Source organism: Cetorhinus maximus, chromosome 32 (assembly GCF_964194155.1).
Source record: "Cetorhinus maximus chromosome 32, sCetMax3.hap1.1, whole genome shotgun sequence".
NCBI classification, from domain to species: Eukaryota; Metazoa; Chordata; class Chondrichthyes; order Lamniformes; family Cetorhinidae; genus Cetorhinus; species Cetorhinus maximus.
Genome location: NC_135910.1, coordinates 2,263,236 through 2,275,557, shown reverse-complemented (window position 1 = coordinate 2,275,557; position 12,322 = coordinate 2,263,236). Strand labels below are relative to the sequence as shown.

General features: G+C 40.1%; 1 protein-coding gene across 5 annotated transcripts in view; it reads right to left on the bottom strand.

Moving 5' to 3' along the window:
• Positions 1-12,322, bottom strand: part of LOC144671332 (mitogen-activated protein kinase-binding protein 1-like) — a 149,490-nt gene that overhangs the window by 71,972 nt on the left and 65,196 nt on the right. For all 5 annotated transcript variants that reach the window (XM_078533163.1, XM_078533164.1, XM_078533167.1 and 2 more), the window contains exons 13-16: positions 12,197-12,322; positions 9,275-9,342; positions 7,139-7,260; positions 5,322-5,397 (exon numbers count right to left, since the gene is read on the bottom strand). In XM_078533163.1, coding sequence (XP_078389289.1) covers positions 5,322-5,397; positions 7,139-7,260; positions 9,275-9,342; positions 12,197-12,322 — 392 coding nt within the window. The remainder of the gene's footprint in view (positions 1-5,321; positions 5,398-7,138; positions 7,261-9,274; positions 9,343-12,196) is intronic.

Sequence of the window (12,322 nt, the reverse complement as noted above, 5' to 3'; positions counted from 1 at the left end):
TGGTTTGAATAGCCAAAAATGCCTCGAATGATGGTTTACTTCAAGTCAGGTGGGGTGGGAGCTGTCAGGTGAAGGGAAATAAGTTGTCATGGACCTAGAAAATTGAACTACCAGCAGCCAGATGAGCTGATTGGAACAGATGGACAGAACACATGGAGCTGTGAAAATGACAACTCAAGATAGCTTGGCTGTATAAACCAAGGGTGCAGTGTACTAGGCTATAAAGAACAACAGGTGCTGCACTGGAACAACCTTATGGCTTTTGAAATATGCCATTACCTGTATAGCTCTTTCAAATTCAGAGGGGGAGACCCCCCCACAAGAGTGCTGCACACACCCACAGAACCCTATCCTAATTTATAAAAGTCTGCAACACAATAAACTTGCATAATTAGATAATACCTTTAACATAATAAAACATCAAGGCGTTTCACAGGAATGTTGTCATACAGGTGGCCCAAAAGCTTGGTTACAGAGGTAGGTTTTAAGGGGCAGCTTAAAAGGAGAGAGAGGGGTTGAGGGAGGGAATTCCAGAGCATAGAGCCTTGTCAGCTGAAGGCATGGCTGCCAATGACAAGCTATTAAAATCGGTGATGAACAAGAAGGTACAATTAGATGGTCACAGACCTGAAATATTAAGTCTGCTTTTCTCTTCAGACATTGTCTGGCCTGCTAAGTATTTCCAGCACTTTTTCTTTTTATTTTAGAATTAGAGTATAGGTATCTTGGAGGGTAGTAAGGCTGGAGGAGATTGAAGAGATAGGAGTGAGGCCATAGAAGGATTTGAAAATAAGGGTGAGAATTTTAAAAATAACTTCAAGGTATTGCTTCTCCAGGAACCAACATAGGTCAGTGAGTACAGGGATGATAGATTAAGGGGACTTGGTATGAGATCAGACACAAAAAGCAGAATTTAAGATCACTTCAGCTTACCAGGGTGGAACATAGGAGGCCAGCCATTGGAATAGTCAAGTCCAGATCAAGTCTAAGGGCATGGATGTGGGTTTCAGCAGCAGATGAGCGGAGGTGCAGAACAGTTGGATAGTGTTAGGTGGAAATTCGTGGCTTTAGTGATGGCGCAGGTATATGGTCAGAAGTTCAACTTGAGGTCAAATATGGCACCAAGGTTGTGAACAATTTGAATAAGCCTCATTGTTGCCAGGGAGAAAGATGGAGTTGTTGAAAAATGGAGTTTATGGCAGGGACCAAAGACAATGGTTTCAGTCTTCACAATATTTAGTTGGACGAAATTTCTGCTCATCCAGTACTGGATGTCAGAAAAACAGTGACAATTCCTTGACAGTGCAATGGTGGAAAGAGGTCGCGATGATTTTTTCTTCAAGTACTTGTCAGATTCCCTTTTGAAGGCTACTATTGAATTTGTGCAGAAAACAAGAATTCTCCAATGTGCTAACAAGTCAACAAATACATAAAAATTTTAGGAGTGTAGCTAATCCAGGAAGTCCCAGAAATTTCTGCAGACTGAATCCTGGTTTCAAAAACTTCCACGCTAACTCACCAATCCAATTATTTTCTCAATTACCCCATTGCTTTTTCATCAATACACTTTTCTTGTTTGGAGTATCAGCCTTTACCACATTGACAAGCCAATTGCAGAAAACAGCAGGCAAAACCACAGGAAATGTGCAGAGATTAGCTGCTTTTAAGCAACGGCCACTGGAATCCCAATGACACAGGGAAGTGCATCAGCGCACCCAGTTTCTCTCACTCTTTGTGGGTGATAATGTTGTGGGTGATAATGTTGAGGATGCCTACATTATGACAGCAACATGTGTGGTTATTTGAATGAAGTATGCTCACATTTTGCGAGGGAAAGGATGGTTTCCACTGGGGGTGGAGTAAAATATAAAATACACTTTACTTGCTGAAGGGGCCTTCTTGGAGCAGTTCCTATAAGTTATGGAAATAGGTGGTTCTTCATATTCTATAATTGCTAGCTTTCTGCAGGATAGCAGGCAAGTTCAAAAACATTGTTCGAGATATAGTTTGTGTAGATTTCTACAGATGATATGTGGACAAAGTTTGTATAACAAATAAGCAGAAAGGTAAAGTAAATATAAGGTATGTGCAGTGGGACCTTCAATTCCTGTGCCCTAAGGTTGATTTTAGTAAATATTTCTTCCTATGCAGCAGTCCAGGGCTCAGGTGGAATGCTGTGCTTGATTTGTTTCTTCTGAGAGAGTCAGCTGTTATGTCACTGATCCCGTCTGCACATTTGGGAATTCTCAATTGCTGATGTGGAACAATATCTGTTATTAATATGCTTTTCTAAAATACTGATCTATAATTTCCCTGCCATGCAGGACCATATCAAAGTACTGCCTCCTGCTAAGCTACAATTATACCAGAGAGAGACTCTGGTCTTAAAGCTTTGCACATTTCGCATTAACATTTATGAATTCCAGAACAAAACAGAAAAATAATCAAGTCCACAAGTACTCAATGTGATAACTTATCCTGTTGTACATTCATCAGAAATATTCCCTTCTCTACCACCAGGGCAAATTCAGCTGTGCACTTGCAGGGCAATGAAGAAGTTGTCTTGCATTTCTGAACTTAGCTATCCCTTGATGTTCATTAGAACAGATTTTTTAAAAAAGGTCAGTCTCCAGATATTTGATTCCACACTGGGCTCTAGTGCTCCATTTAAAACTCTATGTATCCATAAGAACTGGAGAAAAAGGAGTTGGCCATTTGACCCCTTGAGCCTGCTCCATCATTCAATGAAATCATGGTTGATCTGATCATGACTTCAACTCCACTTTCCTGACTGCGTCCATAATCCTCTACTCTCATAGATCAAAAATCCGAGGCTATTCAAGGCAGAGTTAGACAATGATTCAGTGTCCACATTTTTTGCGGTGGGGGGTGGGGGGGTAGAGAATTCCAAAGATTAACGACCCTGAGAAGAATTGTCGCCTCATCTGTCTTAAATGGAAGACCTCTCATTTTGAAACTGTGCCCTCGGTTCTAGATTCCCCACAAAGGAAACTTCCTTTCAGCATCTAATCTGTCAAGCACCCTCAGTACTTATGTTTCAGTAAGATCACCTCTCATTCATCTAAACTCCAATGATTATAGGTCCAACCTTTCCTCATAAGACAAACCCCCCCCAGCCCAGGCATCAATCGAGTGAATATTCTCTGAACTACCTCCAATGCAAGCATATCACTCCTTAAATATGGAAGCCAAAACTGTACACAGTACTTTACAGGGTGTTGGCAACACCACACCTACAGTTGTAGCAAGACTTCCCTACTTTATACAACATTCCCCTTGCAAAACAGGTCAACATTCTAATTTTGCTTTTATCAACATTCCAATTGCCTGCTTAATTACTTGCTGTACCTGCATGTTAACTTTGTGTTTCATATACAAGGGCATCCATATCCTTCTGCACCACAGCATTCTGTAGTCTCCCTATTTAAATAATATTCTGTTTTTCTATTCTCTCTACCAAAGTAGATAACTCACATTTTCCCACAAATTTTCTCCACTGCCAAATTATAACCCACTCACTTACCCATCTATGTACCTTTGCAAACTTGTGTCCTCCTCCTTTCTTACCCATCTTTGTATCATCAGCAAATGTGGCTACAATACACTGTCCCTTCATCCAAATAGATTGTAAATATTTGAGGCTACAGAATTGATCATGTGGCACCCCATTAGTTACAGCTTGCCAACTTAAAAAAGTGAATCCTTTATTCCCGCTCTGCTTCCTGTTAGCTAGCCAATCCTCTATCCATGCTAGGTATTATTCTTCTTATTATTATTACAGGTACAGTGTCCCAAATTTGGCACCCTCAGGACTGAGGCTATACTGATTTTGATTTTTCTGGATTTCAGAACCAACTTCTTCACACAAGTTGCTTCTATAGCACATTGTACTGATCATAAAAATAACTAGGTTGTAGATAACGGGACAGGGAGTACTTTTAAGCCTTCATAACTATGGGCAAAAACATTGAAGATTTAAAGGTTTGATTGGACAAGTGTTTAAAAATCTATTGCCATGGGGCTCAGACAAAGGATTGAAATAACTGAAGCCATGACTGGCTATGACTCTCAAAAGTAATTTCTGGCCTTCAGAATAGCAGCAACCGCTATCTATAAAGAGGCACTAATGCCTATGACTGCAGAGATCAAATGCCAAGGAAACGTACAAAGACTATTCACATTTCGAAGGCCAGACCTTGGCCGATGGAGATCATTAGTCTGCAAGGACAAAAAGGACCCTGAAACCTCTGTTTACCGGTGGTAAGAGGAGAAATCAGGGCTGTTTAAATTAAACCCCTTCCCGTCCGTAACGCTATTAATCTTACATTGGAGTTCTTCTTGCAGGGAAAAAAAAAGAGCATCTGCTTGGATGACAATAACTAGGACAGAGAGAAATGGCTAATTTCTGACCCTGTCATCTGAAAGTGGCCAGGAATGCTGCAATCAAAACATTCCCACCAGTGGAACAGGCAGCTTTGTGTCTGGAGAATAGGGAGGGCCAGGGGAGGCAGATCTTAAAATGCTACAACTGACTCAAATCCTGTGCACGCATAATTCTCATTGATTCCATCTTCTGGGATCAACCAGAGAATGGCCTGTTCATTCCCACGCTTACTGTTCCAGGAGTGGCGCCCAAGAGAACAATGTCCGGTTTTTAGACAATTCTAGTTTTTTGAACAGTCGGATTTGAGACGCTATCCGTACCCTCAGCGCTATGAGCTCTTATCATATGGAGTAACTTCTTATGTGGTCCCTTACTGAATGCCTTTTGGAAATCCAAACACAACATCTACTGGTTCTTTTTTACCCATCCTGTTTGTTACATCCTCGAAGAACTCTTAATAAAATTTGGCAAATACAATTTCCCTTTCATAAAACCACGTTGACTCTGCTTGATTGTAATATGATTTTTTAAGTATCCTGCTACTACTTACTTAACAATAGATTTCAACATTTCCAAATAACAGATGTTATGTTAAGCGGCCTATAGTTTTCTGCTTTCTGTCTCCCTCCTTTCTTGAATAGGGGAGTTTTCCAATGTTTACATGTTTAACCTGATAACTTAATCCTAAACGTGAATTTTTCGATGCAAGTCACACTGCAATTCAGCTTACGGACTGTGAATGTGTTTCTTGAACAAAATACCATTAAGATTACAATCAATGCATCTATCTCTGCAGCCGATTCTTAAGATCCTAGAGTGCAATAGTATTGTCTTTGGTAAAGTATCATATCCCCTGTAAAACAGTGAAAATAAATTCTGTGCAACTTCAGATGCTGCTGAGATCTATATTGCTTACTTTGAGGAGGATCCCATCTTCACTCTGTGAACCTTTGAAACATTTTTTTTGTTTCCCGCTGCCGATGGTAAATACTCTGCAACAACAATATAAGAAAATGTAATTGTATTAAAAAGAATCAGCTTTATCAAAGAAATGATTCTCTTTTTGGCTCTTAACTTCTCACCATTTTCTACTCCCCTTAGAACATTTACTATTGCTGGAAATAGTTTCATGGTCACTGGTCACCTTCTATAGCTCAATCATATGAAGGGGGTGTCAGTCATATCGGAGCTTCAATAGCAACAAGTAACAACACCATTTGACTTGGTGACATCAAAGCTTGGCTGAATTCAGTCCTCTGCACTTTCAGTGAGGTGGTTATGGGCAGCCATTAGGAATAGGGACCTGGATAGATCTTTTCCCTCCTTAACCTAGTAGTCAGATACCAATTCTGAAAGCTTCTAATATAAACACCAGCCAAGATCAGTACAGATCAAGAACCATACCTGCAATCTTTCTAGTCAGCATAGCTTAGCTATTAACTAGATAAATTTAAAAAGGCAGATCTACCTTGAAGCAACAATGAAATAAAACCCAAACTTCCACCCTATAGTCCTTGATTTATTTTGAACCTGTGTTTTGCAGCAGTGTTCCAAAGCGTTCTGCTTTAAAAAGTGATAGCCCTCAGCTGATCATACAGTGAAACTGCACTCAAATTAAATTTTGACTACAACAGCAATACCTCAGTTTCCATCCTTATAAATCTGCCATAAAGTGGTGATTAGGGACAAGGGGCTTGGGGGAGAAGAATCACCAAAGAAGGAAGCAATGTTTTCTTACAGACCAAAATTGATGTCAAATTAATCCTGGCACCCATAGACTTGGCAGGTCACCTGCTTAGCTTTGCCATCAAGGAGGCAGTGCACAGCACTAGAAAATAACAAATACTATAAATGGAAAAAAAAAACTACAAGCTCATTAATTTCATACTTGTATTCTATATTAGTGTGGCCCATTGCATTTAAACACTTAGTTCAGGTCCCTCCTCAATTATCTTTTCCCCAAAGAAGTTAAGATCTAAACTACTTTCCAAATTGAGATGCAAAGTAAATGTTTTCAAAATTGGTGGGGGGGGGGAGAGAGAGAGAGAGAGGGAGAGGGAGAGAGAGAGAGAGAGAGAGAGAGAGAGAGAGAGAGAGAAAGTAGATGAATTTGGAAATAGCGATGAGGTGGTGTCAATATCAGGTTTAAATGCCTAAGGATTTATTGTTTTAATATGTTTTAACTATGCAGTGCCAGAGGGTGGTTAAGAAACCAGCTGAATGCCAATATAAAGTAGATGCTTAGTGTAGGCTGTAGCTTCCCACTCATTTTTTGAGATAGGGAAGGAAATCTGACAGCTCTTGCGAACTTGTTAGCTAGTTCATAGATGGGGATTGGCAGCTGATCTCTGCCTTCCTGTCTGCAGACAGTACATGGCACAGTAAAACCTGAATGACAGATGACCAGGTGGATAACAATGTGTGCAACATGTAAGGACAAAAGATTTTAAACTTTCAATAGTACTCCATCCAAATTGGTTAGCCGAGTTGCATTCATGTTTAGTTTAACAAGTAACGCTTCAGGTGATTACTCTCTTCTACTATTCAGTAACACTAGGAAAAGGGCAAATGAATTTTACTCTACATCAAATCATACGATCTGACTGGGGTGGGGCAGGGGGTGAGGATAAAAAAATGTTTGATGCATCAGTAGATAAAGATAGGAAGTGCTTCATTCTCAATATTAACATTCCTCACTGGCTGCAACCTACCTCCGAAAAGGAACAAACATACCTAATATTTCTGTCCTGGCAGCCAATAGCTACGTATTTCCGCGTGATATCAACATCCATGTCATACAGGGTCGTCTTTCCAACTACATGGTGTGTTCGTGTAAACTGAATTCCATCGGCAGACTGGCAAAAGAAAATTTATATTGACTAAAAAAACAAGTACTAGGATCTCTCATTTCACTGCTCTGTAAAGATCTGAATTATCGAGCATTACTTCAAACAATATCAACCTCTACCTATAGATAAGAATAACCATTGCTCAGTAAAAACTTCTGGGACACGATCGCTTTAAGACATTCACAACCCAGCCATCAAGGGACTTTCTCCCCTTAACTTTCCTTTGGGCATGCCTTTAGTTTTCTGACAGGAGGAGAAAGACTGTAAGCAACCATGAGAGCATGGAGACAATGTGTGGCCACAAGACCAATGCCAAAAATCAGTTTCATGTGGGGAAATTAAGTTATTATCCAAGAATGAGTCATCATTTTTTGCTGAAACAAGAACTTCCTTAAATGTCTTTAATTTTCTACACTTCCCACTGACTAAGTATCCCATTATTATCTGAATGAATATTTGTTAGAAAGGAGTGAGTTTTACTTCCTTTGAAACAATTTAAAGTGACTCAAAGGGTGGCATAACTTAGAGCAACACCCCCAATGCCTACAAGACACAAGATCTAGGCTTATATTATTCAAGTGGAGAGACACTACAGAAAGTTACAGTACAGAGCAATCTGTGTGTCCTTGCACATGAAGCACAAAAGTTAGCATGCAGGTACAGCAAGTAATTAAGAAAGCAAATAGAATTTTAGCCTTTATTGCAAGGGAATGGACTATAAAAGTAGGGAAGTCTTGCTACAATTGTCCAGGGCATTGGTAAGACTGCACCTAGGGTACTGTGTACAGTTTTGGTCTCCTTATTTAAAGAGAAATATTCTTGCATTGGAGGCAGTTCAGAGAATGTTCACTAGATTGATTCCTGGGATGAAGGGGCTGTTTTGAGGAAAGGTCGAGTAGGTTGGGCTGTACTCATTGGAGTTTAGAAGAATGAAAGGTGATCTTATGTTTCAATAAGATTCTGAGGGGGACTTGACAGGGTAGCTGCTGAGAGGATGTTTCCCCCTTATGGGGGAAAATCTAGAACCGGGGGCACGTTTCCAGAATAAGACAAAGATGAGGAAGAGTTTCTTCTTTCAGAGGGTTAGGAATCTTTGGAATTCTCTGCCCCAGAGAGCTGTGGAGACTGTGTCATTGAATACATTCAAAGTTGAGATAGACAGATTTTTGAACCATAAGGGAGCATATGGTTATGGGGAACAGGCAGGAAAATGGAGACGAGGCAAAGATCAGATCAGCCACGATCTTAGTGAATGACGGAGCAGGCTTGAAAGCCCATATAGTCTTCTCTTATTCCTATTTCTGTGTTGTGGCAAAAGTAGTAACTGTGACATGAGGATTTTTCTTAAAAAAAGTGGTTAGGATCTGGAATGCACTGCCTGAGTGCGTGGCGAAGGCAGATTTAGTCATGACCTTCAAAAGCAAATTGGATAGCTATCTGAAGAGAAAAATATTGGAGGGCTACGGGGAAAAGGCAGAGGAGTGGGTCTAGGCAAGTTGCTCCTGCAGCGAGCCGATATGGCCACAATGGGCCAAATGGCTTCCTTCTGTGTATAAGCCATTCTATGATCCTATGTTATGTTTTCAGAGCTGCATTGGCAGAGAGCTGGAAAAGTTCATTTGTGTGTGGAAACCAATGTTGGTACAGGTTGAAAGCAACTAAAGGCAAAGAGTTATTCACAATAGTTAAGCAACGCATTTCTCAATGCAGATTTTGCCCAGTAATTCTTAGCACAATGAGATCCCTATCTCAGGCCAGGATCTGAAAAAGTCAGAACAAAAAGAAAAATCGACCAAATCCATATTATTCATGTACTTCCACAAATGGTCACTTTGTGGTATTATTAGCCAAGCAATTATTTAATAACTACAGTCACTACACTGGATGCGGGTGCTTTGGGATACCCTTGAGGTGGAGCAAGCCGCCACAAAAATGCATAAACTGAAAAAGAAATGGGGCAGGAAGTTTATGTGAAGTAGTACAGAAAAAATAAATGCAAGGAGTCAAAGAGAAAGTTTACCTTGTGTGCTGTACGGAAATAGATACTTTTATCAGCACCACAGCTAACCATTTTGACATCATCATTGGCTACAGAAAAGGGAGAATGAAAAGGAATAATTCAGAATAAAGTTGTCAAAACTTTCCATCATTATGCATATACATAACTGGAAACAATACCCAAGTCATCAAAGATTAGGAGTACATGGTCACGTGCAAAACCCCCAAGTGCTTCTTTATATACAGATGACTCCCATATGCTATATAAAAATCTATGGCAGCTGCTTTAACCCCCTTCAAATAATTGCCCAGAAGGTACTTTAAAACATCTCTATTCCAAAATATCCAAAGTAACCTACGGCATCAAAAACATAAGCTACACAAACATATGAATTAGGAGCGGGAGTAGGCCACTCTGCCCCTCCAGCTTGCTCCGTCATTCAATAAGATCATGGCCGGAATGAATGTAACCTCATCCCCAAATTCCTGCCTACACCTGATAGCCTTTCAGCCCCTTGTTAATCAAGAATCTATCTAGCTCTGCCTTAAAAATATTCAAAAACTCTGCTTCCACCACCGCCACCTCTTCAGGAAGAGAGTCCCAAAGACACTCAACCCTCAGAAAAAAATTCTCATCAGTCTTAAATGGGCAACACCTTATTTTTATACAGTGACCCCTAGTTCTAGACTCTCCCACAAGAGGAAACCATCCTCTCCATGTCCACCCTGTCAAGACCCCTCAGGATCTTAAAGGTTTCAATTAAGTCGCCTCTTACTCTAAATTCCAGTGGATACAAGCCTAACCTGTCCAGCCTTCCCTCATAAGACAACCCGCTGATTCCTGGTATTAGTCTAGCAAACCTTCTCTGAACTGCTTCTAATACATTTACATCTTCCTTTAAATAAGGAGACGACCAGTACTGTACACAGTACTCCAGATGTGGTCTCACCAGTGCCCTGTACAACTGAAACCCTATTTTTGTAATCAATTCCCCTCACAATAAATGATAACATTCTATTAGCTTTCCTAATTACCTGCTGTACCTGCATCTAACCTTTTGTGATTCATGCACTAGGACACCCAAGATCCCTCTGAATCTCTCCTTATTTAGATAATAATTATTCTAAGATAAAAGCAAAATACTGCGAATGCTGGAAATCTGCTCTAAAGAAAAGTCATATGGACTCGAAACATTAACCCTGTTTCTCTCTCCACAGATGCTGTCAGGCCTGCTGAGTTTTTCCAGCATTGTGTGTTTTGGTTCTTTTTTATTCTTCCTGCCAAAATGAACAATTTCACATTTGCCCACATTATACTCCATTTGCCAGATCTTTGCCCACTCACTTGACCTATGTCACTTTGTAACCTCCTTACATCCTCTTCACGGTTTATATTCCTCCCTATCTGTGTCATCAGCAAATTTAGCAACCATTCCTTCAGTCCCTTCATCCATATAAATTGTCAAAATGTTGAGGTCCCAGCACTGACTCCTGTGGCACACCACTCATCACCTCCTGCCAACCAGAAAATGACCCATTTACGCCAACTCTCTGCTTCCTGTTAGCTAGCTAATCTTCTATCCATGCCCCTATACCATGAGCTTTTATTTTCTGCAATAACCTTTGATGTGACACTTTATCAAATGCTTTCTGGAAATCTTAGTACAGTACATCCACCAGTTCCCCTTTGTCCACAGCACATGACTCCTTCAAAGAGCTCCAATAAATTGGTTAAACTTGATTTCCCTTTTACAGAACCATGTTGACTCTGTCTGATTGTCTTGAATTTTTCTAAGTGCCCTGCTATAACATCTTTAATAATAGCTTCTAACATTTTCCCTATGACAGATGTTAGGCTAACTGGCCTATAGTTTCTTGCTTTCTGTCTCCCTCCCTTTTTCCCGAATCTAGGGAATTTTGGAAAATTAGAAACAGTGCATCAATTATCCCACAAACCACTTCTTTCAAGGTCTTAGGCTGAAGTCCATCTGGACCTGGGGATTTGTCAGCCTGCAGCCCCAACAATTTGCTCAGTGTTCTTCCACTTTCTGTAACCATCCCAGACAATAAATTAGACCATGTGTGTTGCATTCTTCTTATTAAAGAAATAAATGGGTCAGCTCAGTAGGATTGGTGGCGTATCACAAGCTAATGAACATGCACTCATGACATTCTTCCTTCACTAGCAGTCTTTTGAAGGTACAATGTAATTTTTCAAACTGGGCAAGCTGGAAACCAGAGGACAACTGTAAATGATTCATGATGTCAGACTTCCGCCAGTTCTGCATCAGATTTCTGTAAGTATCGACCTACAAGCACATAATTTCTGTTGATGTATGCTATTAAAAGGTTTCTGCAAAACAGTACTGCTGTCCTTTCTTTTGCCTGCACAGTCTTTCACAATTTAGAACAAGGTACTCCTTGTGACAAAGTTTGCAAAACATTGAGTTGTAATTGTGGAATCCCAATAGAATGCCAATTCAGCAACAGCTTTAACAGAAACGAACACTAATAAGCAACACCCAAAAGTATGGTCTCAGTTTTTCAAACCTGTGGAGAAATAAGAAAGAAACAGCCATGGCTCATAGTTCAAATCTCCTTCTAGAAAGAGAATACCTCAGATAAGAAAAGCATCAGGCTCAGCAATGACGCTCCCATTCTCTCTAACGCTGTCAGCATTCCTATATCAGGTGGTACTTTGAATATTTTTTGGAAATGCAACCTCATTATTATTCAACCAATTCCAGTTGGATAACACACAACTTAATGATTTCAACTTGTTTGCAACTGAAAGCCAAGAACTAATTTGACTTCAAAGATATGTTTGGTCAACATGCCATTTATTAAAAACCCCACAGTGCAAAGCGGTACAAGGAATTTAAGTTCAATAAATTTTAATAGTCAGATAGTTTTTGGGGTAGCTATTTTGGCTCCAAAAATGTACCTGCAAATTTCACAGCAGTAATAGATGAGGAATGGTCATCCAACGTCTGCACCAGGTTGTACTGTTTATCCACGTTCAGTATATGAATCAAACGGTCTCTACTTGCTGTTGCCAACAGATTCATTC